This window comes from Indicator indicator, chromosome 6 (assembly GCF_027791375.1).
Source record: "Indicator indicator isolate 239-I01 chromosome 6, UM_Iind_1.1, whole genome shotgun sequence".
Classification (NCBI taxonomy): Eukaryota; Metazoa; Chordata; class Aves; order Piciformes; family Indicatoridae; genus Indicator; species Indicator indicator.
Genome location: NC_072015.1, coordinates 35,917,552 through 35,944,622, shown reverse-complemented (window position 1 = coordinate 35,944,622; position 27,071 = coordinate 35,917,552). Strand labels below are relative to the sequence as shown.

General features: G+C 42.5%; 1 protein-coding gene across 1 annotated transcript in view; it reads left to right on the top strand.

The window, feature by feature from the left end:
* The window catches only part of GALNT12 (polypeptide N-acetylgalactosaminyltransferase 12), a 56,134-nt gene extending 29,493 nt beyond the window's left edge, over positions 1 to 26,641 (top strand). The window contains exons 7-10 of the mRNA XM_054381728.1: positions 4,181 to 4,312; positions 12,783 to 12,896; positions 20,612 to 20,767; positions 26,504 to 26,641. Coding sequence (XP_054237703.1) covers positions 4,181 to 4,312; positions 12,783 to 12,896; positions 20,612 to 20,767; positions 26,504 to 26,641 — 540 coding nt within the window. The remainder of the gene's footprint in view (positions 1 to 4,180; positions 4,313 to 12,782; positions 12,897 to 20,611; positions 20,768 to 26,503) is intronic.
* Positions 26,642 to 27,071: the final 430 nt, after the last annotated feature.

The following is a 27,071-nucleotide window of genomic DNA, read 5'->3' as shown; positions in this document are numbered from 1 at the left end:
TTTATTTCTTACAGTCTTGTATTTCTTACAGTCCTGGGACCAGTCTTGTTCAATATCTTTGTTGGTGACATGGACAGTAGCATTGAGTGCACCCTCAGAAAGTTTGCTGATGACACCAAGCTGTGTGGTCCAGCAGACACACTGGAGGGAAGGGATGCCATCCAGAGGGACCTTGACAGGCTGGAGAGGGGGGCCCATGACAACCTCATGAGGTTCAACAAGACCAAGTGCAGGGTCCTGCATCTGGGTTGAGGCAATCCCAAGCACAAATACAGGCTGTGCTGGGACTGGCTGGAGAACAGCCCTGAAGAGAGGGACTTGGGGGTGCTGGGGGATGAGAAGCTCAACATGAGCTGTCAGTGTGCACTTGCAGCCCAGAAAGCCGACCAGAGCCTGGGCTGCATCAGGAGAAGTGTGGCCAGCAGGGCCAGGGAGGTGATTCTCCCCCTCTGCTCAGCTCTGGTGAGACCCCATCTGGAGTACTGCGTCCAGTTCTGGAGCCTCTGTTCCAAGAGGGCTATGGACATGCTGGAAGGTGTCCAGAGAAGAGTCACCAGGATGATCAGAGGGCTGGAGGACCTCTCCTATGAGGACAGACTGAGAGAGTTGGGGCTGTTCAGTCTGGAGAAGAGAAGGCTCCGAGGTGACCTTCTTGTGACCTTCCAGTACCTGAAGGGGGCTACAAGAAAGCTGGGGAGGGACTTTTTAGGATATCAGTTAGTGATAGGACTAGGGGGAATGGAATAAAGCTGGAAGTGGGGAGATTCAGGCTGGACGTGAGGAAGAAGTTCTTCCCCATGAGAGTGGTGAGAGCCTGGAATGGGTTGTGCAGGGTGGTGGTTGAGGCCCCATCCCTGGAGGTGTTTAAGGCCAGGCTGGATGAGGCTCTGGCCAGCCTGATCTAGTGTGAGGTGTCCCTGCCCATGGCAGGGGGGTTGGAACTGGATGATCCTTGTGGTCCCTTCCAACCCTGACTGATTCTATGATTCTATGATTCTTACATTTTATGAAACTTTTCCCCAAATACAGACTAAGTGTATACACAGTTAATTCTTAATTCCACGGAAAAACAAACAGGAATTCTGTAAGACTGGAAGGTCACCACATTTGTGCCAGTATTAAATGAATGAAAAAATAAAAAAAATAAGATTAAGCAAGGTGACCCAAGTAAGGAGGAGCTGTTCAGCATGAAATGGGCACTTCTATGAAACAGCTGATACAGGATTCCATCAATAATGAATTACAGAATAGACTCTTGATTAATGAATGCTAATCAACAAGGTTCAATGGACAGTAGATCTGTAAGTGAACAGTATGGTGATAATCTTTAGCAAAATTAGCTGTCTTGTGATAATTGTAAAACTTTGGACCAGTGTAAGACAAAATGGATTTTTTTTTTTAATTTACTGTGGCAAAATGCTTTTTTAAAAAAATCATAGAATGATCTGGGTTGGAAGGAACCTCCGAAGGTCATCTAGTCTAACCCCCCCTGCAGTAAGCAGGGGCATCCCCAACTGGACCAGGCTGCCCAGAGCTCTGTTGAGCTTCACTTTGAATATCTTCAGGGGTGGGGCCTCAACCACCTCCCCAGGCAACCTCTTCCAGTGTTCCACCACTCTCATAATAAAACACCTATTCCTAACATCCAGTCTAAATCTGCCTTTCTCCAGTTTGAAGCCATTGGCCCTTGTCCTGTCACTACAGGCCTCTGTAAACAGTCTCTCTCCATCCCTCTTGTAGTCCCCCTTCAGGTACTGGAGGGTCACTACTAGGTGTCCCTGGAGCATCCTCTTCTCCAGGCTGAACACCCCCAGCTCCCTCAGCCTGTCCTCATAGCAGAGATGGTCCAAACCCCTGATCATTTTCGTGTCCCTCCTCTGGACCTGTTCCATCAGCTTTGTGTCCTTCCTTTATTGAAGGCTCCAACCTGGATGCAGTACTCCAGGTGAGGTCTCACCAGAGCAAAGTGGCAGAATCACCTCTCTGGATCTGCTGGCAATAATGCATCTTTTGATGTAGCTCAGGATGTGATTTGCCTTCTGGGCTGCAAGCTCACTGCCTGCTCATGTCCAACTTCTTGTCCATCGGCAACCCTAAATCCTTTTCCACAGGGCTCCTTTCTATCACCTCACCCCCCAGTTTGCTCTTGCTGAACCTCACGAGGTTCAACAAATGATATTACAAAGATTAATTAACAGTTCTGGGAACTCAGGTGAAAATTCTTGTAATAAAACGTTTGGAGTATCAGTTGTGGGTTGTTCATTTGTTTTTAAATGATGCTTTTATTTTCTGTGAGGAAGAAAACATAAGATCACTTGCAAAACTTTTCAAGAGAGAAATACTGTAAAAATTGAGCAGGTTAGAACAGTAGAATAGCATGTAAATTCATGGCTTGGATATATTTATTCTGGGGAGCCTGTAGGCTGACAAAGACAGTGATACTGGAATATCCTCACAACATCTAGAAACTACTTACATGATCCTCTGGCACAAAGTCCAAACTTCAGGCCTAAAAGAAATCACTCTCTGCTGTTGCTTGTTAATGGATGTGCTTCATCTCCCCAGGCACTTCTCTTTTCACAGCAAGTTTTCTGAGTGCTGGCTTTCTGGTTTTGTGCAGGGGAGAACTGCCCTGGGGTGGGCTGATCCAGAGCTTGGGGACCAGGCAGGGTTACAGGAGCTCCTCACATTTGAATGGTCTACCCCAACAGACAGGGCCGAGGGCAAGAGTACTTTTGAAACCATTAGGCTTTTAAAGGATATGCTGGGGAACACCGGAGAGGCTGAATTGTGTTAGCTTCCATCTTGTGTTCCTTTGGATTCAACTGGGTAATTAGATTATTGCAGTCTATGCATTTGTAATAATTGTTTTACTTTAACATCATAAAAGCCATTTAGGTTTTATTATTAGACTGTGACTTTGAGAAAAATAGGAGTTTTGATTATCCAAAGATGGGAGCTCACAGGTAATGCCAGGCCAGTTCTGCTGGTCATATGCAGGCTATAATGCTGTAACTTTTTCTTGTACAGTTCTGAGCTGCTAATGTCAGTGAAGTCAGAACTTGAACTCTAACGGATATTTGTGTGTAGTTTTGTGTATTGGCTCCTTGTAACACAGTGGTTGTAAGCTGAGGCTGGTGTGAGGTTTTTTTCACATCTTGAAGCTGCTGCCAGTGCACTCTGCTGTCTGTAACACTCTGTACATCACTTGTTGCAGCGGTTGAGTTCAGGCCGATTCGCTTCATCTAACCCAAATATTTGGTTCCATAGCATAATGGCAAAATGATTGATGCTACAGCTGCAGAATTTGGTTCCACAAAGTTTTGCTTCAAGATTAATGCTCAGACCTCAAAAGCTGAAGTGTCATACTCTTTGTTTATTCAAGCAGGCATCTCTGTCTCTGTTTTACATCTGCTTTGTATTTCCAGTGATATTTCCACAGCTTTCAGAAATGCAAATCTATTTGTGGTTTGATGAAAGAGTGTGTCAGGTGACCTGTAAAAATCTGGGCTTGCCGACAGTGTCTCGATGCCTCACTGTCTGAAGTCCCTAGTCAATATAACATAAAGATAGATTTTTTTGAAGGCAGACATGAAAAGATGTGAACTCTGCTTCAATCTACAGACAGGGAAGAGTCTGCAATGGTAGCTTTTTTGTGGTTAAGATTTCATATGCCTCACCACCCAAAACTATGCATTTCAAAGGAAACATTAGCAAATTTCACCAATTTCATCAGCTGAGTGTATAACTGTCTGGGCAGGTAATGACAGATGATGATGGAATGGATAATGGAAGGGAATAATTTAAAATTCTCAAGATTCATTCACTGCTTGTGAGATTTACAGCTACCCAGCTAAAGGAAGCTTTATTTTCCAATATGCCTTCTCAGTTCCCAGCAATCTGTATTCAGGGACTTTCTTACTTTGGGAGTTGGGCAGTCTTCTCAGACAAACTGTCTTCTAGAATATTTTAAAGTTTGACGTGCACCATTCCAGTTCTTTATTGTAAGGATAAAGAAACCAAATCCAGCACCCAAACATGGGGATTTTTCCTGCTTAAAAGTCCTACTCATCACTTTAACATATGGTTCTTAATAATGTATACAGATAGTTTAAAAGAGAGCATCTGTTCTGGTTGGGGTATTTTGAAGGTTTTTTTTTAATTTTTAATCTTTTTCCAGGAGCCATATGGAGATGTGACAGAAAGGAGACTGCTTCGAGAGAAGCTGAAATGTAAGGACTTCAAATGGTTCTTGGACAATGTGTACCCAGAGCTTCATGTACCCGAGGACAGACCAGGCTTCTTTGGAATGGTATGTGGCTGCTGAGAAGGGGCCTCCTCACAGTTCTCTGAGCTCTTCTACTAACTCAGCATGAAGGTATTTTTATGCCAAAATCAGTTTGGGATTTTGGTAGAATTCAGTTAGAACTGGTAGGTTTTAAAGTATGGTTTCTATCAAAACTTTATTCTAGGGGATGCTGTTTGTGAAGGAGTTGTCTGAGAACAGGTAATGTTTTCACCAAGTGACATCTTGAGACTGTTAAAGGCATCAAAGGATGACTTGTTTATTTCTTGAAATGTTGCATAGCAAAAAAATAAAGCCCCAAATTATTTTAGTGTTTAATTGGTGACTTGAAAATAGAAAGAGTGTGCCAAGAGGGTGTCAAGTGGAGGGGGCCAGGCTCTTTTTGGTGGTTCACAGTGATATGACAAGGAACAATAGGTTCAAACTTGAACATAGAAGACTTCACCTCAACATGAGGAGAAACTTCTTTACAGTGAGGGTGACAGAGCACTGGAACAGGCTGCCCAGGGGGGTTGTGGAGTCTCCTTCTCAGAAGACTTTCCAAACCCACCTGGATACATTCCTGTGCAGACTACCTAAGTGATCCTGCTCTGGCAGGGGGGTTGGACCTGATGATCTCTTGAGGTCCCTTCCAACCTCTGATACACTGTGATACTGTGATCATGTGCTTCGTAACAGGTATTTACACATTTTATCCAATGAAAAGTATGATGTTCTGATGATGGGAAAAAGAGCTGCCTCTGTATGCTCCCATATCATACAGGATTTTGTATGTCAAAACCAACATATTAACTTTTAATCCAGAGGTCACTTTAGACCAGTGCATATTCACAAACAATTTACATTGGTTCAATATTAGAACCTTCTCCTTTTCTAAGAGTCAACAGCTTTCTATGCTGTTTGCAGCTTACAAATAAACTATAGCTCCATGTATATCATATTACTGTAATCTCATTTGGAAGGGATGAAGGCAGAGATGATGCAGCAAATACCTCCTTCCTCTGAAATATTAGCAGATAACCTGCTGTGAGTCTTATTAGAAAGACAGGACTGCACCTTTCTGCCAGGCAAAAAGGTATAAAATACCTTCCTGATTACCAGTGTCACATTGAATTAGAAGCACTTTTGCTGGTAACTTGATCACTGCAGATCCAGGTAAGCTGCATTCCCACACTGCTGCAATGCATTCAGACCTTATCACAGCAGTCACGTCCTGCTGCCATCTGCACTCCAGCTACTAAATCTCTGCTGGATCTCCTTCAGTGGAGGAAAAACTTGATCACTGTGGGTGTACAGAGCATACAGAAACCAGATCTTCCCACAGTCTTCCCCAACAGCTTTGTTACCTGCTGAAAAAAAACTATCCTGGTGTCAAAAGGCTGTGATTTCTCACAGGGAGCTGTAATTTCCATGGGGAGCTGTAGGAGCTCCTGTAGGGAGTGTGAAAGTTGACAGCAAAGCCCTCAGGACCCTCTGAGAGAATAGCTACCCTCCTTCATATGTCTTGGAGCTTGTACCTGGGTTGGTCTCTCCATGTGATCACCAGCTTGAAAGGTAATATCCAGTACCTTGAACAGGCACCAGTGCAACATTGGTTTGATTTTTATGATTTTTCACTCTGAATCACTTGCAAGGTCAGAGACAGTTGAAGCAATAAGGTACTGGAAGGTAAACCTTCCAGGAGTACTTCGGAAACCTTATCCTCCACTCCACCTTCACGCTTTGCCCTACCAGAAGATGGATGGTGGTGACACCACTTCAAACTCCAGGGGAGGGGAAGGGATCTGTGCAGTTCCTTTCATGGTTTAACTGCACATTTCTTCCTCTGGAAAAATGTTGACAACACCTAGAAATAATAATTCCTCTTCAGAGCTGCTCGAAGCATCTACAGTGTAATATATTCTCTAAAAACAGTGCTTTAAATGCTGTAATCTGGTTGTGAGCAGAATCCACCTTTTTTGGAAGAAAGAATTAAAAGGTGGTTAAAGTACAGTTATACTTTTAAGAAAATGGCAATGAAAAGATGACACCTACTGATTCAGCCAATTTGTGGATATTGAGTCCTGTCTGCTAATTTCAGTGAATCACTGATGGTGTTCTTCACTCCTGCCTTAGCCATGTAGTCCTTTTCTGGTTCACAAAAATACTGTGTTTAAAAGTATCAGCTTTGTTACCAGCTTGACTTAGTGCAAGGTTATTTGTTCAATGAAATTGCGAAGGGATGTGGAAGTTACTCCCTCCCTTGAAAGCCTTTACACTGAAGTTGAAAACTCTGTCTAAGATTACCCATGTATTACTGAAATAAATGCAAGAATTATTGAGCAGCACTCAGTGCCATGCCCTGACTGCTAATTTTTTTTTCTCCTGATGCATAGATAACTTTTTACTGTCTGTACTGAGCTTGGTTGTCTAAAAAGTTAACTGCCAAAAAAATAATTTCAACATAAATAACTTTTAATATTTTTACTTGAGTTATGTTTGCATTCTTATAAACTGCTTAAGGCCTAGAAATGAGGGGAAATAGATCACCTTACTAGCAAGATGAGTACCCAAATGAAGTAGCATCAGATTTCAGTCAGTACTGTGAATAAAATCATATTTCAAGAAGGGGTACTATCAAAATTATGAGCCTTGTCATTCATAAAATGCTTGCTTTCTTAACTTAAGTCAGGCTTTTCCATAAAAGTTCCAGTAATGGAGCAGGAGAGTGAAGTTCAAAATATAGTATTTCAAACATAAGGCCATTATGAGGTGAAATTATGGAAATTTCAGTTGCTGCATGAGGTGGCAGCACTTAGATAGAAAGATAATTACACAGACTACTTAAAAAATAAATTGCCACAACTTTAAGGACTATTCTTTTCTTCACATAGCATCTTTGTAGAAGCACACTGCAACTCCCTATTCACTATTACAATGAAAGAGCAGAGAAAATTTATAGAGGTTAATCTGACTTCCCCATCTGAGCTACCAGTATCATTTTGTGCAGTGGTACACTAGGTGAACAAGAAGCTTCTAGAGCTCTGAATTGGAGTGCATCAAATTTCTTCTCAAGGCACCTCAGCTGCCGTAGTAGGGACATAGTCATGGTCACACGGTTTGTCTTACATCTGTATACAGATATGAGACATTTTTCACAGTAAGGATGATAAAGCTCTGGAAGAGTTTCTTAAGGTCAGGTTGGATGGGGCTTTGAGCAACCTTATCTAATGGAAAATATCCCTGCCTATGAAGGATGGACTAGATGGTCTTTAAAGGTTCCTTCCAGCCTCAACTATGTTGTGGTTGTATGAGTCAGTCTTCTGGGTTGGCTCAAGCAGCTGTCATTTTTAAGCCATACAGTGCCCTGGGCAGCTGTACAAGCAGTAGCTAGGTCTGCTCACAGATCTTAGCTGCCCTGGAGAGGGATGGCCTGGGCACTACGAGGGACTTTGTCTTGTGTTTCATATTAGGACTGTGATGTTGCATTGTGCAGCTAGGTGAAAAGGAGGAGCCTGGGCAGTGCTGGCATCTCTTCATGTTAGTGACTGTGGAAATGCATGGCTGAAAGGCCAGGGAATAGGAAGGGTTTCTCCCCTCTACTGAGGTGTACTAAGTATAGCTGGTATTCAGGGCACATACCCGAGGTAAAGGTCATGGTCTTCTGGTGAATTTGGCTTTGATTCTGGCATCCAGATCTCTGTTGAAAAGAACAGTATTGACACTTTTCTGTAAGTTTGATCACTTGGCAGTGAGACAGTGTTCTTTTTTGATACAAAAAGTTTTCCTTTTTCTTCTGAAATAGTTTCTAGCTGATCGTGAAGCAACAAAGCTGATAGATGTCTGTTGTGGCAACCTAGCTGATGGCTCTTTTTACTTCCTACCCTTAAAGGTGTCTGCAAGTGCCTGAATCAGTTGGGAGATCATTTTTCCATTAGCAGCTTCCTCCCACACTTTCCCCTAAGACCATCTTGTCTTCAATAAATTTCAAAATGCTTAGTCATACTTTTCATTTAATTTAGAGCAGAGAGAACCTTAAAAACAAACAAACAAACAAAAAAAAAAACCCCAAACAAACGAAAACCCCACCAAAAAACCCCAAACAAAAACAAAAGATCAGGAAGAAAAATTTGAAGCCTTCGTAACTATGAAGAGGTTTTTTTTACCTGTGACACAAAAGAGGCAATTTTGTAAATTGTCAAAGTAACACACGATATATATGGACAAGCTTACAGAAGAGATCTTAGCTATGTGGCTGAAGTTATATGATCAGAAAGACTATTTCATGCCTAGTAGTAGAAGTTCCCAGCTGTCAGGCTCCAAAACAGCCTCTTTTAGGTTATCCCTCTAAAACTGCATTATGATACAATTTGTAGAGCTGTCACTTGAGTTTGAATTGGTACCCAAGGTTATGTCTGACTAGACCTGGAGATCTGATGCCCTTCACAGGAAAATATTCACCACTCTGTTGGCTGTACAGACTCTGAAGGCTTTAAAGAAAGTGGGAAAAGTTCAAGTGATTGTTCTTTCTCTCAAGTGAACACACCATCACTTGAGATTTGCTTCTGTGTTCTTGAGCTTCCCAGGGAGAGGCTGAGGTGAGCAACTGAATTCCAACAGCAGTGTCTCATCACTGATTCCTTCAAAGGATCATAGTCATCAGTGTTGCATACCCATTTCAGCATTTGCACTTTAGAAGTTAACAGAAATCTGAGGGTATTTGAAATCATTTTTCCAAGAAGGGTGATAAGAAAATGGCTGTAACTGCTCAGATCACCTTTGAGGTAGTAGCTTATGCCTGGTCAGAACCCCGAAGCCATTGCCTTACTACAAATTCACGTCTTAGCGTGCCCCACAGTATCAGACGTACATACCACTAATGCATCAGCACCAATACCTCTGTGGCAGCATAAAGAGGATTCTGATCTGTTTTATGGATGAAGAAAAAGGTTGGCTGTGTTCCACTGGCTGTATTTATCAACTAATGTAATGAAGTCGTAATGCCAAGTCTTTTGTTGATGCTTTGCTTACAGTTATATGAAATGGATTTTGTCTTAAAACCCCCCAAAACCTAAGAGTTGTTTGCAGAATGCCATCTGTATTGTGTCATTATGTGCAAGAGTCCAGATGTTAGGAAACAACAGATGTAGATTTCTCCAAGCAGTAAGGGATAAATTGCTGTTTATTACCTTTCCCAGCCTCCAAACAAAGTGGTAACTAAATGGCATGGTAGAGAACCGCTGCAACATTTCAATAGGAGGCAAATGCTGTAGAAAGACACAGCCAATGACCCTGCATGGGCAGAACTTTTTAGAACTGAAATATGTTTTAATGGCAAGGTGATCAACATTTTTTCTTGCTTCTGTTTCTTTAATGCAGCATTCTGCAAAAGAATTCAGGTAAGTCATGGAGAAAATTTTGTTCTTATTGCATGACTTGTTTATGGTGGATATGAGAACAAAGCTTCAGAAGTGAATGGATGATTACTGTTTTGATATAACTGTTGCATGTAGAAGGAACTTACACTGTGTTCTCATTTAATAAGGGAAAATATTACTTTCACAAATTCTGTCATACTTTTTCCTACTTTGGAACAGAGGGTGGATCTTATGTATTTTATATATATATTTTGCATAAATTATGCTGCAATCAGATTTTCAAATCTGATTATTTTCAAATCTTTGTCATTTCAGATCAGATCATTTAACACCTTAGTAAGCACTAGTCCCACAAATCAGGTCTTGAACATCTGTTAGACTTCCTGATGAAGTGTGGGTGTAAGAGAGTATTTACTAGTACCTGATAAAACAAGCTACAAGAATCAGGTTAAAATATGGACCATGTTTGTTTAGGAATATGCCTGCACACATCACAAGCATTTATGCATAAAAGAGAAAAATGGGAAAACATATATGGTAGAATCCTGGCAGTCCATGCTCAGCTTTAAACCATCTGAAATAAGGGTTAAGTTAGTAATCTTTTGCACAGATTTTGTTTTGCTCTCTGTATTTGGACATTGACTAAGGTGTATTGGAGAGTTACTGTAGTTCTGGTGGTGCACAGCATTTTAAAATAGGTTATTGAACATTCTAGGCCACAGAAGGGAGCACATGCTCGAGCATGTGCTGAGGGCTGACAGTGAAGACTGCATGCTTGGAGTGGTAGTGAAGGTGTTGAGTTGCCCTGGAAGGGCACCACTGATAAGGGTTTTGCTGCTTATCTTTCCTTGGAGGCAGTAGGTAGACAAAATCATACATTACTAAACATACTAAGGGGACTCTCTGATCCAGAGGACAGCCACTGAGAACTGAAACTGATTTGTGGTTTTAGAGATACAATTACCATTTGAAACTAGTTATGACTTTAAGTTGGCATTTCTTGATGTAGAAACACATAAGTTTATTGTTTATGTAGTTCCATAATAGTGTTAAAAATCATCTGTAAGTCAACATGTTTATTTCCTGTTTTTTCAAGTGTAATTCTTACCTAGTGTTATGAAGGTAAACAAAATGTCTTCTTTTAACAGCTTTAGGAGGGGTGCAGTAGTTTAGTGCTTTCCCATCGAATCAGGCAGTGCTTTCTGTAGAAAGGTTGCCTGGGGTTTTCTTTTGCTTCTGGTAAATTTGGGCACTAAACTAAGGATGAATCTTACTATACACCAAATTCAGATATTAGTTTATCCTATACTGAAAAATTACACCAAGTGCATATTGAAAACATATTCGGAGAGTAATTAAGAGGCAGAGCCTGTAAGGGTAGGACTTGGGTCCAAATGTATACATTTGGCTCTGAAAGGAGATACTTTCAGCCCCAGCAGCCCTGCATGTGGTCCCAAGCCATGGTGGCTCAGTGGTCCTCCCCAGTCCCCCAATATACCGCTGTTGCCTTGGGCTGGTAGCTGAGGTATGCAGAGCACTGGATGTATGGCCATCTCTCAGTGAGAGTGGGCACAGAGTAGTCGAAGGATGTTGAATAGCAATCAAAGTGAAAGCAGGGAAAGAAGAGTATTTGCAGAATATAAGTAAGTAATTTTCTGACTTGTATGGTTTGCTCTGTGGTGGGTTTGGGTCCTGTAGGGTTTGTCTTTGTTTGGTTTTAGCCTTCTGCAGTTCCTTTGTGCCCGTTCATTCTTCATGTTAAGAAGCTGAGGATAAAATTAATCACCATTAAGGAAAAGTGATGAAATTACACCTTGCTGAAGTAACTCTTCTGAGATCTACTCTGCTTATTCTTTTTGTCTGTGATATAATTGCACTCAGTAACAGGGGCATTCAGTTTGAACCTATGTTTACAGAACCTGTTTTGCTCTGTGTAATTCTGAATTCAGTTAAACAACTAATACCAGGAGTCAGTAATTGTTATGATGTTGTTTAACTTATTTTCATTTGCTTCTGTATCCTGAGTACTTACATGCAAATCCCTGGCAGTTAATGTTTAAAGTCAGGTAACTTAATATTTTACAATTTGAAAGTTGTACAGTTGTGGTATAGCCCCAGCTGGCACCTCACACAACTGTCTCCCTTTGCCTCAACTTCCTTACTGGGAAGGAAGATTGGGAGAAAAAAGGCAGAAATCCTTTGGGTTGAGATAAGGAGAGTTTAACAGAACAACACAAAGAGAGAAGGAATAACAATAATACTAATGAAGTAGTGTATAAAGCGAGTGATGCAAGATGCTGTACTGACCACAGTGGCCCAGCCTGTTTGCCTGACCCTGCTGCGCTGCAGCCAGCCCCTTACTTGAAATGCCTGTGCTTGCCTGGCCAGCCCTCCCCTTATGAGGGCGTGATGTCAGTTGGCACCTAATACTCCACTGGCTGGTTCTTCTGGCTGTCTTGACTGTCGACCCTGCCAGCTTCTTGTAATACCCAGACAAACAAATAAATAACCCTATCCTGGCCAAGTCCAGAACTTGCACCTATTGTGTCAGAGATCAGCAATACTAATAATGAATTAATATCACACCCAGTGTCTCTTTCCAAAGGTTTATCTTACCAACTTTGATAATTTCTAGTCTTGAAATCTGTTTGCTTGTTCAACCTCAAGAAGGTACCAGAGGAGTCCTTTTGAGAATGAATTCTTCTAACGTTGCCCATTTGACAGACTGAGAAAAGTATGCAGCCCTCTTTTCATAAAGAAATTGAACAAGTAGATCCTGCAGGGAAAAGAAAGATAATGGCAGATTCTTGTTCTGCATGAGTTGCTGGTCTGTTTGGTTTTAATGCAGCTTTTCGTAATTCCTGCCTACTTCATTTGCAAATACACTGGAACATGGTGTCATTCCTAGGGGAAGCCATCGTGTCTGCCTGCTTCAGTGCCCACAGCCAAGACAGTCCCAACAGTTTTATTCCATGTTAGTCAGAGAAATGTTGCCATTGGATCCGTTTGCTCCGTTCAGTTAATTTGCACTAGCTCTGAGATATAAACTTAGGAATGTAAAGTACTACAGCTTATCTTCCTTACTTTAGAATAATACTTTGTTATTTTGTTTTGATTAGCTGAAGAATAGAGGAATGGCAAACTTCTGTTTTGATTATAACCCTAAAAATGAACATCAAGTAACTGGACACAGGATCATACTGTACCCATGTCATGGCATGGGACAAAACCAGGTAAGATTCATGTTTTATTTTCATTTTGACCAACACTATGGTTATAATGCAAAAAAAAAAAAAAAAAGAAGAAAAAAGTATGGTAAAGGCATTGCAGTCGGTCTCAGAGAATATGAAGTGATACTAATCTACTTTTGATTCTTGCACTCAATGTTTTTAATTCTGATGTATTTTCAGGTCAGATTTTCTTCAGTATGAAGATGTGTCTGACCAGACCAGGGAACTCATGCATACCTTAGTTATGCCATTCCACAGAACTCATTAACAGGGGTTAATAGCACAGCAGGGCAGCTGTGGTGGTTATAGGCCAGTGTTATTTGTCTCCAGCTAGTCTTGGGTAGATGAGCACATCTCTGAGCTTTTGTCTGCCTATGCCTCCAAAGATCTTGATAATATTGTAAACCTAATCTAGTTCTGCCTGTGTCTGTCAATGTGCCTCTTCTTCTTGGTGGTCGTGTAACTGCACAAGATGTTTTGGACAGCATCTTCTCCTTGGATCAGGCTCCAGAATCCTGGAGAGCAGTGATCTTCTCTCAACACTTTCGTTCTTGCTCTTGTGGTTTTAACTTCTGAAGCTGAAAAACTTGTTAGTGTCTTTCTCCATGCTGACTGAAACTGAGTGCAGCAGTGGTTAGTTATAATATCTAAAATGCTCTCTGTGTAGTGCTGTGGCAAAAGTGCTGTGAGACACCACATGCCAATCTGCAGTGGCTGTTTTGCATGGTTTCAAGTGTCCATCTTCTAGAATTGAGATTTAGTGTGTGGCATGTAACATGTACTTGCCAATCTAGCCTGATTTTTGTCTTCTAGCCCAGATTATACTGTGTGGCATTCTCTTAGTGGGGAGGGGTGGAGAAATATGTAGGGTCTTGCTGAGGGTAAGTACATAACCATGTGGCAGTTTGGGTGGTTTGACTGTCTGGGGTTTTTAAAGGAAATTAATCTAAACATTCATTTAAGCAAGCTTGGAAAAGACCCAGAGATGTGTCAGATAAGCAGCATATCTGTTGTATTTTGAACTCTGTTTTAAAAAAACACAAAAGCTTGAGGAGTGAAAACCAAGTCTGCATTGAAGAGAAAGCTTCTCGTATGAATTGTATTTTACATAAGAAAAGAAAAACAAACAACAGTATGAGCACTGTGCTTTGAATTGGAAAAGAAACATATTTTTTTCTTATAGCAAGTTTGTTGCCTTAAGTATTACAACTTTATTTAGTATTGTTTATTAGATTGTCTAGTGTATGTTGTAACTTTCCTAATGTTTCTGTTCTGGATGCAAAGATGTGGGGGAGGGCAGGGGAGAATCTATACTGACTATACTGTGTTTGTCAAGCACAGTAAGACATTTAGCTGCTTCAGTTCAGCTTCATGCTCAAGGTAAGCATACTTCTATACACCTATATAGAAGGTGAGTTAATCAGATAACCTAGCTAAGCCACTTCCTTATGAGAACAAGTTGATTTCCTTTGTAGATTAAGAAATATTTCCTGTATGGGATTAAATGCTTACACACAGAACTGATTTATAGATTTGTTTTTTTCTTCTCCTTGCATTACAGATTACAGAGCAGAGAGGCATTGAATCTTTTGGTATTTATCTGACCAAATAAAGTTAATTTAAATTTTATCCCTTCCACCAAGAAAAAATAAAGACATAGGATAAAAGGTGAGGGCAAAAGAGAGACTACATTTCAGAGATAAGTTGTCATGAGATGACATTTTTGCAATTGTCCTTTGTTTAGCACTAAAAGATCGACTGAATTCACTGCAGAGATGCCATAGCGCTGGGTATTAGTGCTCTTACATCTCTGCTGGTGGCACACACATCAGCATACCTGGGATGGTAGGCATCAGACAGAGCAGGGAAGCTCCCGGAGCTGTGCAACTACTGCTCCCTCTGCTGGCCTCCAGGGGACATGGAGAAACTACCTGACTGCAATATAAAATGACACAGGAGAACTGCAGAGCACGAGGAGGGAAGGCTGAACACAAGAAGTGGGCAAAAGAATATTAGTGAAATGGGCAAAAGGCACAGGAGGGCTGACAGAGCCAGGGGTAAGGGGCCCAAGGTGGCAGAGGGCAGAAGTTTGGGACAGAGGTAGGGCAGCAGGTGAGGAGCAGGGCATGTGTGACAGAAGGAGCAGTTAGGAGCTACAGGGAGGGAGTATGAAATAGGCAGAATCGATGGAGACCACATTAGGGGAAAGGGGAAGGGGGACTGAATGTAGGAACACAGATTTTAGCTGGCAAATGGGGAAATGAGTAACTGGTAACAGGTAGTAGTTGCAAGAGAAGAGGTGGACAGTAGGAAGAGCTGCAGGTGGGGGAGCAGAGAGAGGCTGAAACAAGACAGGACATAGAAGCACAAGTGAGATGGGAACCAGCAGGACATTTGTCTCTGCTTTCTTCCCGTCTCCCCCTGCTTTTGACAGTCCTTCTTAGAAGTTAACAGGCTGTTCCTAGTAGTGTGAATGCCTCAGATCACTTGGTAGGTGACAGTGGCAGGACCAAACCATTCAGGTCTCCCACATATACATCCACCAGCTGACGGGGACAGAGCTGGTCATCCTCTAGTTGCATCAGTGCTGAGGAGAGCAAGGCACTCCACCATAGAGTTTCACAGGTGTTTGCTGACAACAGGCAGCCCTTCTGTTTCATCCTTGGAAGGGAATCTGCTATCCTAACCCTAAGCTCTTCTGTTCTCTTTCAGTCTGCTCTCATCACTCCACTTATTACCTGTATACACATTTAGCAGCAAATCCTTGTTACAAAGCTTTCCCCCAGTCCTCACAAACAGCTTCAGTTTCTCCACTCCATGCTCTTTAACACTTTCTTTTCCATTCTGTCTGGCTCCTAGTCTTTCTTTAACATCCTTGATTTGTCTCTCCCCTCATTTATTCTTCCCACCAGTTACTGCCCACCCTAGGTCATGTTTTCCTCCTTTTCACATATCTTTTTTTCTTTCCTGGCTAGCTCCCATTTTTAATCCTCTAGTCTTTTCCTTCTCATCCCTTCATCCAGATGCAGTTTATTCCACCATTCATCACTTTTTTCCTCAAATACTACTCCCTGCTGTACACTTACACTATCTTGTGATACAAAGGAATGAAGTTGATTCTCCAGAGTTCGGCTGAGTAAAGTTACTCTCCAAAAACATCTTGACATGATTCAACATTAATGAAAGTTAACTTGGTTAGCCATACATGTCTTACCCTCCAGTACACCCATCCTCTGGCATGCCTAGTGGCCAGTGTCTGTTTATGTAGGGGACAACTGCAAAAACTCTTCTTACTGGAAGCAATTCTCCACTTAAAAGGATCTCTGAATGTCTGTGGGCACTGTGCTGAGAGGAGAGAGTTCTGTGCTCTTGATTATTTATGAAGTCCATCACCTGCTCCCATTTTATGTGTCAATATGTAAAACTACTTTGAGAAAACTAAGTTCCCTGGTAATTTGTTGCTTCTTTTCCTTAAATCCATGGACTAAATGAGAAGGTTCCCTTTAGTGCTTTTGAGTTGCTTTTGTCTAAGTAGTAGGAAAGCTAACTGTAGGTTGTTTAAAATTAGCACGTTCCTTATAGCGAAAAGGTGAGGATATGACTGCAGTGATAAGAGCTGAGTGTATGTGGAAGAGAGGCACAACACTGGCTGCTTAGTGTTTGCATCTCAAGCTACAGATGTTTTGTGGAAGTGTCTGCTCTGATAGATGAGAGTGACAGGCTTTGAAACTTAAGACTGATAAAGTCCATTGTCCTTCTTGGTATGGCTGGGAGGCGATACTAAGAGCACCAGTGTGTGATGACAAGAGGCTGACCTGATGTGGTAAAAGGATGGGAAATCACTGAAGAGCCTGCTTTGCCAATGCCACCCCAGTATTACCATTTGCAGCTGAGAGATTTGAGGCAAATAGGAAGAGGCAAACAGATTGCTTAACAATGCTCTCAGGTTGTCTGTGAAAGGGCTGTTCCTGCTGGTTCTCCTGCTCAGAAAGTACCTGTCAAATATAAACTTTTGCCTGCATGCAGAAGAATGGTACCTAGACACAGAGAGTGATGAGAAGTGTGTTTTGGGGTCTGCTGAGGTAGTCAAAATCTGTTTCCATCCCTGGTAGCACAGAGCACTGATGCAGGTGGGGTGTATCCCGTACATTTCCCAGATGCAATAAGCACTGGCCATATTAAGTTTCCCATGAGCACTTAAGGGAGTCTACTGGTTCTCTGAAGAAAAGAAATGCAGTAAGGCTACAAATTATTGAGCCATGAATCAGTTTGAAAATGCTTTCTTTCTGCCCACAGAACCATCTGCGCAAGGAAAGAGCCCTAATAAGCACTTCAGTGTTTAAGGAGGAAGAGATTTACCTCATGTATTACTGGAGCTTGAAAAAGCCCAGAGCCTGAAGTATTTATTACTTTTGAAACAATAGAGGGTGAAGAACTGCATAACGTTCAGTGGGCAAGGAGGCAGCAGTGCTGTAACCCCAATGCTCAATGTTATCCCAAAATTAACTGTTTTATTCTGCTTTTCTCCAAAATCTGATGAAAGTCCTTGAGAGGCAATTCAGGAAATATGTCAGTAGTACAGAATGCTCTGGCTGTAGTAGCTGCTTCATCTATTCTTGATGCATCTGGTGCAATCAGCAGCTTGAAGGCTTTCACTGATATTGAATGCAAATTTCTAAAAAGAGTTATTATATCTTCTAAATCCACTAATGAGCAAGGCTCTAAATGTGGCCTCCTGAAAGTGGCAGCTGTAAAAAAGTGTCCATCCAGACACAAATGAGCAGGAGTGAAGCTTTTTCTTTATTCATGAGTCATAGGTTTAAAATGAGTGCCCTTCCAGCTCACTGTGGTGCCCAAAGTAGCAGGCTTTCCATGTGCCAATCAGATACTGAACTTGGGGATTAAAGCCTGAAGGCCAGGGAATAGCCCCTGCCTATCAGGGTAAAAAAAAAAAACAAACAGAAACACCCCCAGCCTCCTTACCCCCACGTCTGAAACCAACCAAAAAAACCCAACCCAAAAGCCAACCAAACCAGCCAACCAACCAACCTCCCCCACAAATAGTAATAATGGGGAAAAAAAAAAAAAAAGAAAACAAAGAGTCTCTTGGGTGTTATGTCAGCAGGTAAGCTTCAAACTTGAAATTGCTATCTTGAAACACTCTCTTCCTTTTGCAACTCACCACAAATGAATGATGGGAAACAGATTAGCTCTAGGAGGGGGTCACTTGCATCACTGCACAGCAAAAGTCCAGGAGCTCTACAAACTGACACAGTGGACAACATTGATCCATGTACACCTGAAACAGCCATCTTGGCAGAGAAATTCATGATGGTGATAAAAGGAGGAACAGATTTTGTGAAGTCAGCATAGGCTAATCAGAGTTCTTCGACCCAGAAATGTGTGACTGTAGACTTTGTAATCACATGGTCCTGTTTACATTAAAACTCTATTTCCGATTTTTCTTTCAAGGTTAATCAGGTTGGTGGTTGCTGAGAGTGGTTTTATGCTAAGTTCAAGTACACACATTTCTGAATTCATAGATTCATAGAATACCAGGTTGGAGTGGACCTCAAGGATCATCTAGTCCAACCTTTCAGGGTGAGAATATAGTTTAAGTGAGATGGCTCATCACCCTGTCAAGCTGGGCCCTGTAACTGTCTAGTGTTGGGGAATCCACCACCTCCTTTGGGAGATTATTCCAATGTCTAATAGTTTGAACGGTAAAAAAATTTTCTGGCCTCGAGTCCTAATCTCCCCAGTAGTAACTTGTCCCCATTACCTCTTGTATTTACCATGTGCCTTTGTAAAAAGGGAGTCTCCTTCCTCTTGATAGCTGCCCTTTATATTCTTGTACATGGTTATGAGGTCTCCCCTAAGCCTTCTCTTCTCAAAGCTGAACAGACTCAGTTCTCTCAAGCCTTCCTTCATATGACAGGTCTTCCAGTCCTCTGATCATTCTTGTGGCCCTTCTCTGGACCCTTTCCAGCCTGTCCACATCCTTCTTGTATAGTGGGGACCAAAACTGTCCGCAGTACTCAAGGTGTGGCCTGACCATTGCTGACTGGAGTTGGAGAATATCTTTATCCCTGCTTGTGATACCCTTATTAATGGAAGTCAGCATCCTGTTGGCTTTCTTTGCCACTGCAGCACACTGTTCACTCATGTTGAGCCTTTTGTCCTCAGCCTCTTTCTCCAGGGGTGAAATAAAACAAAAGAGGATTCCTTCTCTCCCTCATCCTTTTGTTTCCACTACTGCAACTATACTGTTGGGAACAAGCAATTTCCTGATGACTATAGAACTCCAATGCATATAGTTGTGATGGTTTGAAACTGTCTTTTCAATTTTTCCTTGCAAAGTTCAGAACAGAGAAAGTGAAAGAGTGTAAATAAGTCACTATTGGGTGTAAGAAAGCAAAATACTGATTGTTCTAAACACTTCCATTGGATAGATAGAAATGTTTAAGAACTATTACCCAAAACAAAGTGGGCACTCTGCACATTCTGCATTCGGCAGTGGGGGCAGTTGCTGGGCTGTCTGGTTGCTGTTTCTTCTTCTCTTGTGGCTGAAGATAACACGTACTGACCTTGGCAGCTAAGTTAACAACTTTCTGCTTAACTAACTCTGCTTCTCTGTCCAGGGGGGTCTGGGGGGAAGCTCCTGGGAGAGAGAGGCCCCTTTGGGAGGGTCCCCTTGGGGGGAAGCAAAGGGAGCTTGGTTGTGCTTTTCTGTTGATTGTATATATTTGTAAATGTTGTGAATTTTGTATATTTGTACATATTCATTGCATTTCATCGTAGATTTTAGACTCTGCTTGTAAATACAGCCTTCATTTGCTTCCAGACTGAGCTAACCTGGTTACTTGTTGGTGGGGGGGGAATTTCAGCTCACACCGACACAATAGTCTAAATCAGATCTAAGCACACATTCGTCGTAGTCATCTAAATTATTTATATGCCTGCTAAATACAAACAACTTTCAAACTCTTCAGTGAAGTCCAAAATTTGGCAAATGTCCATGGTAAATATAAAATTTCTAAGGAAGCCTTCAGCCTTAATTGCTACAGAAGCCAAGATGTTTTAGAGTGCGTTCAGAACACCTCTGTAGAATCAGGTACTACAAGCACAGCCAACCAATTGTCTTTAATAAAGTTCTGTTCATGTCTAAAAGCAGCTGTAGCTGATGTGCTTCAAATAATACCTTAAAATGTTATATACTAAAATGCTTATCTCACCATGCATCCTGGGTACTTTGTAAGTGGAAATGAACCTTGACGAAACTGCTCCTTAATTAAAAGCAACATTGTTTTGTGACAACAGAATTGAGGAGGAATAATGTTAAACTATAAATTGTTTTCCATCCTATTTTTAAGGGTGATCTGGAATGTGAAAGCAGAATATTACAGTGTAATTTTGCAAGTTCTTTAATGGTGGAACATCTATCTTCCAGGGCATTTATTCAGCATTTCATACATTTTAAGTGCTACCAGAGTGAAACAGTGCTGTGGTGAGATTGATTTTCTGTAAGAGTAAGCAAACAGCAGCAGTTAACGCTCCTCGAATATTTTTGACAGAAGTAGTCTCCACAATAGCAACTTTAATATGCTAACTTACTTATAGTATCTTAGCGTAGCATCTTAGTATATCCTCCCCATAAATATTTTCTTATGTGCATAGGAAATGACTGTTGTCCTTTGTTTCTTCTCTTGGGTTTGCAGTTTTTTGAGTATACATCTCACAATGAAATACGTTACAACACTCGACAGCCAGAAGTCTGTGCAGCAGTCGATTCAGGGACTGACTACTTGACAATGTACTTGTGTCAAGAAAATCTCCACAGTGTTCCTGAAGAACAGAAGTTTGTTTTCAGAGAGGTAAGCGTGTCAGCTTGGTTTTGGGTATGTTTTTCCTTTGGGAGTGGGTAGGAGGAGAATTGTTGAGATATTTTTTCTTTTTGTTCTACTGCTTACACATCACAGAATCACAGAATTTCAGGGGCTGGAAGTGACCTCGAAAGATCATCCAGTCCAACCCCCCTGCCAGAGCAGGATCACCTACACCAGATTACACAGGAGCGTATCCAGGCGAGTCTTGAATATCTCCAGAGAGGGAGACTCCACAACCCCCCTGAGCAGCCTGTTCCAGTGCTCTGTCACCCTCACAGTGAAAATTTTTTTTTCCTCATGCTTACATGGAACTTCCTGTGCCTCAACTTCCATCCATTGCTCCTTGTCCTGTCATTGGGCACCACCGAGCAGAGCCTGGCTCCATCCTCTTGGCACTCACCCTGTACATATTTATAAACATTGATGAGGTCACCTCTTAGTCTCCTCTTCTCCAAGCTAAAGAGCCCCAGCTCCCTCAGTCTCTCCTCATACACATCTCCTCATACACATCATGCAGGCCACAACATTGGCATAGATCTCTAGGTGAAATGTGCAATCTTGGCTTTTCATATCTGTATGTAGAACCAGGGTGTAGAAGCAACATGCAGGTGAAGAGTATGCCAGTGATAAAAGGAAAAGGAAGAGGAAGGAAATGCCCTTCTTAACCTCAGAGGAGTTGAGAAGGTTGGCAGAGGTCTCTGTTTGCCCTGCCTACATCTAGTATTTTCCATGGGCTGCTCAGTTTTCTCTGGCATCTCACACTTACTATCTTCTGCTGAGAACCGAGGATCCTCCACGTCACCCCTTCCCCAGCAATTCTCATAGCTGGCCTACTTCTGCTCTCCTTTCATTGACTTCTTTTATTTCCTAGTGTTTACACTACTTGATATCCCTGAAACTTCATATCCCAACATTACTTTAGACTGTTCCATGCTGCTGAACTGGTTCTCCTCTGCAAACCATCTCTCATGCCCCTCCCCTCGTGAGTGCCAGAAGTGCTCCCTGAGCTTTTTTCTGCAGTGTAATGTGCAGTTGTGTAATTCGATGCACCATATTGGGACCAGTTCTGTTCAATGCCTTCATCAATGATATAGACAGTGAGATTGAGTGCACCCTTAGCAAATTTACAGATGATACCAGGCTGAGTGGTGCAGTTGACATAACTGATGGGTGGGATGCCATCCAGTGGGACCTAGGCAGGCTAGAGAATTGGGTTCAGGGGAACCTCACGATGTTCAATAAGGCAAAGTGCAAGGTCCTGCACCTGGGTAAGGGCAATCCTTATTATCAATATGGGCTGTGGGATAATGAGATTGAGAGCAGTCCTGCAGGAAAGGACTTAGGGGTACTGGTAGATGAGAAGCTGGACATGAGCCAGCAGTGTGCACTTCCAGTCCAGAAGGCAAGTGGTATCCTGGCCTGCATCAGTAGAACCATGGCCAGCAGGTTGAGAGAGGCAATTCTGCCAGTCTGCTTTGGTGAGACCTTACTTGCAGTACTGTGTCCATCTCTGGCGTCCTCAACACAGGAAGGACATGGACCCACTGGAGCGGGTCCAGAGTTGGAACATGAAGATGATCCAGAGGACTGGAGCACCTCTCCTATGCAGACAGGTGAGGGAGTTGGGGTTGTTCAGCCTGGAGAAGAGAAGGCTCTGGGGAAACCTTATAGGAAAGGAGAGGAAACCTATATGGAAAGGAGATCCAACAGGAAGGCTGGGAAGGGACTGTTTAGAAGGGCTTGTAGGAATAGGAGCAGGATAGATTTGGGTCAGACATTAGGAGGAAGTTCTTTACCGTGAGGGTAGTGGAAGAGGTTGCCTGGGGAGCTGGTTGGGACCCCATCGCTGGAGATTCTCAAAGTGAGGCTTGACAGGACTCTGGGCAACCTGATCTAATTGAGGATGCTGCTGCTTACTGCTGAGACGGTTAGACTGGATGACCTTTGGAGATCCCTTCCAACCCAAACCATTCTATGGTTCTATGATTCTGTGATTCTGTGATTCTGTGCTCACAGTAGGGGTGTTGTACAAGATGATCTTCCAGGGTCCTTTCCAACCCAATGCATTCTATGATTCTCCAATTAAAAAATACCTTATGCTCTACTCCTACCCCAACACTGCAAACATCTTACTAGTTGTAGAGACTCAGGAAATCTATACCTTTCTTTTTCAACCTTAATGCCTACTCCCAAAGGGAGGTTTTAATTTTTAATCTCTGAAGGAGTTTCTGGATGCCTGAGAGAAAATAAATTGGATGAAAAATGTAGCCATGGTCAAGTTCTGGAGTGTTATTATTTGGTTAAGGGAAAAGGTCACATAATATATCAAAATAGTATATTTACATAATGTGTCTGCATAATGCATCTACACTCTGCAGGCTCCATGGTTGACAAATTTCATGCTTAGATACTACCGCAGGTGGCAGAGTAAATTCTAAAATAAAAATATGAAAAGTCTGGTCCAGACTGAAGCTTGCAGTGATAGTATTGGGTTGACTTCATAAATGATGCTTCATTTTTAATGCTTTCTTTCCTCAAAACTTTCTGAGGTCATATGCATTAATTCCTAAGACAGCATGTATTGAGTGGCCCTCAGTGACTTCAGGAAGTACTTGAGAAAACACAGTTTTGGAACACATCTGTTTCCACTGCATTCCTAACCATTAATTTTAGGAATTATTTTAATTTTCTTTCTTTTTTTGTGATTGCTTTGTGCCTTATTTAAATGTTACAGTGTATTTAAATGTACTGCTCTGCTCTGATTTCTGATGCACAAAATCAAAACCACCAGTCCCCACCATTCAAGGCAAGTGATGGGTGAGGTGTCAGTATCACGTTTCTCTTGCTTTATGTGGGGAAATGTCAGACACTGGAAAAGCTGTCCTTATGGATGTAGCATAAACAAAGATTTGAACAGCCTTCCCAGCAGCTTGGCAAGAATTAAGTTCCTACAGGCACTGAGTCAAAAACAAGTGAGGCAGACATCACAGTATCACAGTGTCACAGTATATCAGAGGTTGGAAGGGACCTCAAGAGATCATCGAGTCCAGCCCTGCTGCCAGAGCAGGATCACTTAGGGTAGTCTGCACAGGAATGTATCCAGGTGGGTTTGGAAAATCTCCAGAGAAAGAGACTCCACAACCCCCTGGAGAGCCTGTTCCAGTGCTCTGTCACTTTGATTAGTCCACTGAAAAAATGTGAATTATCACAATGGAAATGGGAAAGTCATTCAGCAGCTAAGGCTGTCAGCAAGACCATGAGCAAGCGCATGCTGCTGGGTGTCAGGGGCTGTAGCTCAAGGCACAATTAGTGTGACACTCCTGCCAATAGAAGGAGCAGACTTTCAAAGGAGTCAGGGTTATGTTCAGAAACAGGGTGTCGACATTTTTCTTCTGAAGCTGCCAGAGGCTTTGGAAATGATTACATGTGGCAGTGTCACCTGGGCCAAAGAAATGGGCTTGGAGCAGACCAGTTCTCCACAGCTGGCTGTGCTATCCTAGTTGACAGCCCTCCTGGATTGTAGCACATGATGTGAGCTGGAGATGAAATGTTCTTGGAGACTCCCATGACAGGAGGGCCTGAGGCCTCAAAATGTGTTCATCAGGGAATCTGACTGTGGAGGCCTGTCAGACCTTACACCTCTGAGGCAGCTGTTCTGCCCTTCAGCAAAGTGAGCTAACTCCACACGCATCTGCAGGCAGGGGGCATGTGCAGATGTTTGTGCCTTTTCCAGTAAAAATATACCCTGTGAAGAAAGGGGGAAATATTTGGCTAAAATATGTCCAACATTTATATTTTACTTGCAAGATGTGTAATGAGTTAGTGAATTTAGGTAATGCCTGTATTTGGCTTTGGGTTTCTGTGTCCAGATTCGTAGATTCATAGAATGGTTTGGGTTGGAAGGGACCCTTGTCCTGCTGGTCACACTTCTTTTGATGCAGCCCAGGATATGGTTGCCTTCTGGGCTTCAAGGGCACATTGTTAGTTTATGTTGAGTTTTTCATCAACTGACACCCACAAGTCCTTCTCCTCAAGACTGCTCTTGACCTACTTCTCACCCAGCCTTTATTGGGATTGCCCCGACCCAAGTTTAGGACCTTGCACTTGGCCTTGTTGAACTTCATGAGGTTGACTTGTGCCCACCTCTCAATCCTGTGCAGGTCCCTCCAGATGGCATCCTTTCCCTCCACAGCATGTCAACCGGTCCACACAGCTTGGTGTCATCTGCACACTTGCTGAGGGTGCACTCAATCCCACTGTCCATATCCCAGACAGCACCGCTGCCAGTACTGACCCTTAAGGGGTGCCAGGTCTCCATTTGGACATTGATCTGTTGACTGCAACTGTCAGCGTGTAGCCATCCAGCCAATCCTTACCCACTGAGCGAGTGGGCCACCCCTCAAGTCCATGCTTTTCCTATGTGGTGACCAGGATGTCATGCGGGACAGTGTCAAATGCTTTACACAGGTCCAGGTAGATGACATCTGTTGCTCTTCCCTACTGATACTGTAACTCCATCATAGAAAGCCACCAAGTTCCTCAGGCGTGATATGCCCTTGGTGAAGCTCTGTTGGTTACCACCAATCACCTCTTCTTCATTTTCTGTATATCTTAGCAAAGCATTGCTACTCTGGTGCAGTTACAAAAAGCAATAGGAGTGCATGAAGTTAGCACATCTTTTCCAGGCTTAGATGTCAAGAAAGGAATTACTTTAAAGCAATATTAATGTGAGTTTAAAAGCAGGGTCTTCTGATAAAGTTTCAGAGATCCTCAAGTCAGGCATTTTATCTTAGCACCATGAGAAGGATATCATAGAATTACCTGGGCTGGAAAGGACCTCTAAAGGTCATTTAGTCATCAACTGCCCTGTAGTGACCAAGGACATCCTCAACTAGATCAGGTTGCTCAGAGCCCGGTCAAGCCTCACTTTGAATATATCCAGGGATGGGGCCTCAACCACCTCTCTGGGCAACCTGTTCCTGTGTTCCACCACTCTCATAGTAAAGAACCTGTTCCTAACATCCAACCTGAATCTGCTCTTCTCCAGTTTGAAGCCATTGCCCCTTGTCCTGTCACTGCAGGCCTTTGTAAACAGTCCTTCTCCAGCCTTCTTGCAGGCCCCCTTCAGGTACTGGAAGGTCTCCTGGAGCCTTCTCTTTACCCGGCTGAGCAACCTTCATCCTGTCTTTGTAGCAAAGGTGCTCCAACCTCCTGATCATTTTTGTCGTCCTGCTCTGGACCTGCTCTGTCAGGTCTGTGTCCATCCTATATTAAGGGCTCCAGGCCTGGATGCAGTACTCAGGTGAGGTCTCACCAGAACAAAGTGGCAGAATCACCTCTCTGGATCTGCTGATCACACTTCTTTTGATGCAACCCAGGATGTGATTTGCCTTCTGAGCTGTAAGCACACACTGCCTGCTCACGTCCAGCTTCTCGTCCATCAGCACCCCCAAGTCCCTTTCCTCAAGGCTGCTTTCTATCACCTCATTCCCCAGTCTGTATTGACAGTGAGGATTGTTCCAACCCAGGTGCAGGACCCTGCACTTGCTCTTGAACCTCATGAAGTTCACCTGAGCTCACCTCTCCAGCCTGTCCAGGTCCTGTGACATTTGTTTCTTGTGTGGCATTTACTTTTGACTAATGTCCTCTGTTACTTTTAAAACACAGTGATATGCCTCTTGTTTTTGAGATACAAAACCCAAACATTATTTCTGTCTTTTGTAGGATGGTACCTTGTTTCATCTACAAACCCAGAAGTGCGTACAAGCGGAGTCAAATGCTTACAATGGTAACCCAGCACCATTGCTACGACCCTGTACTGGCTCGGACTACCAAAAATGGTTCTTCAAAGAAAGAAGTTGATCCAGATGTCATCCAGGATATAGCTGAACACAAAAATGAGCTCTTGCTAGTCAGCAGTTCGTCAACCTTTTCAAAATCACTTAAGTGATATATTTTTATATGGAAAGAACTGTAATTAGTTTACAAACCTTGGATTTGGTTTTCTGGATCTGTCACAAAGCATTGAGTTCCATAAACTAAGTGCAGTGGTTATATCATGCCACAGAATCTGCTCTTCTCCTTTTCCCCCTTATTTGGCTGCTATATAACTGCTTCTGAAATGTCTTAGGTCCCTTCCACAAGTGACAATATATTTTTTTTAATCTACTGTGTAAAATTAAGGCAGTCAAAATAATTGCACTAATGTTATCTGCCAACGTCTTTAAATGTTTATTTTTCTACTAAAATATTCTGCAGTTGGGCCTTTTAACAAATAGTGGTTAATAATTTT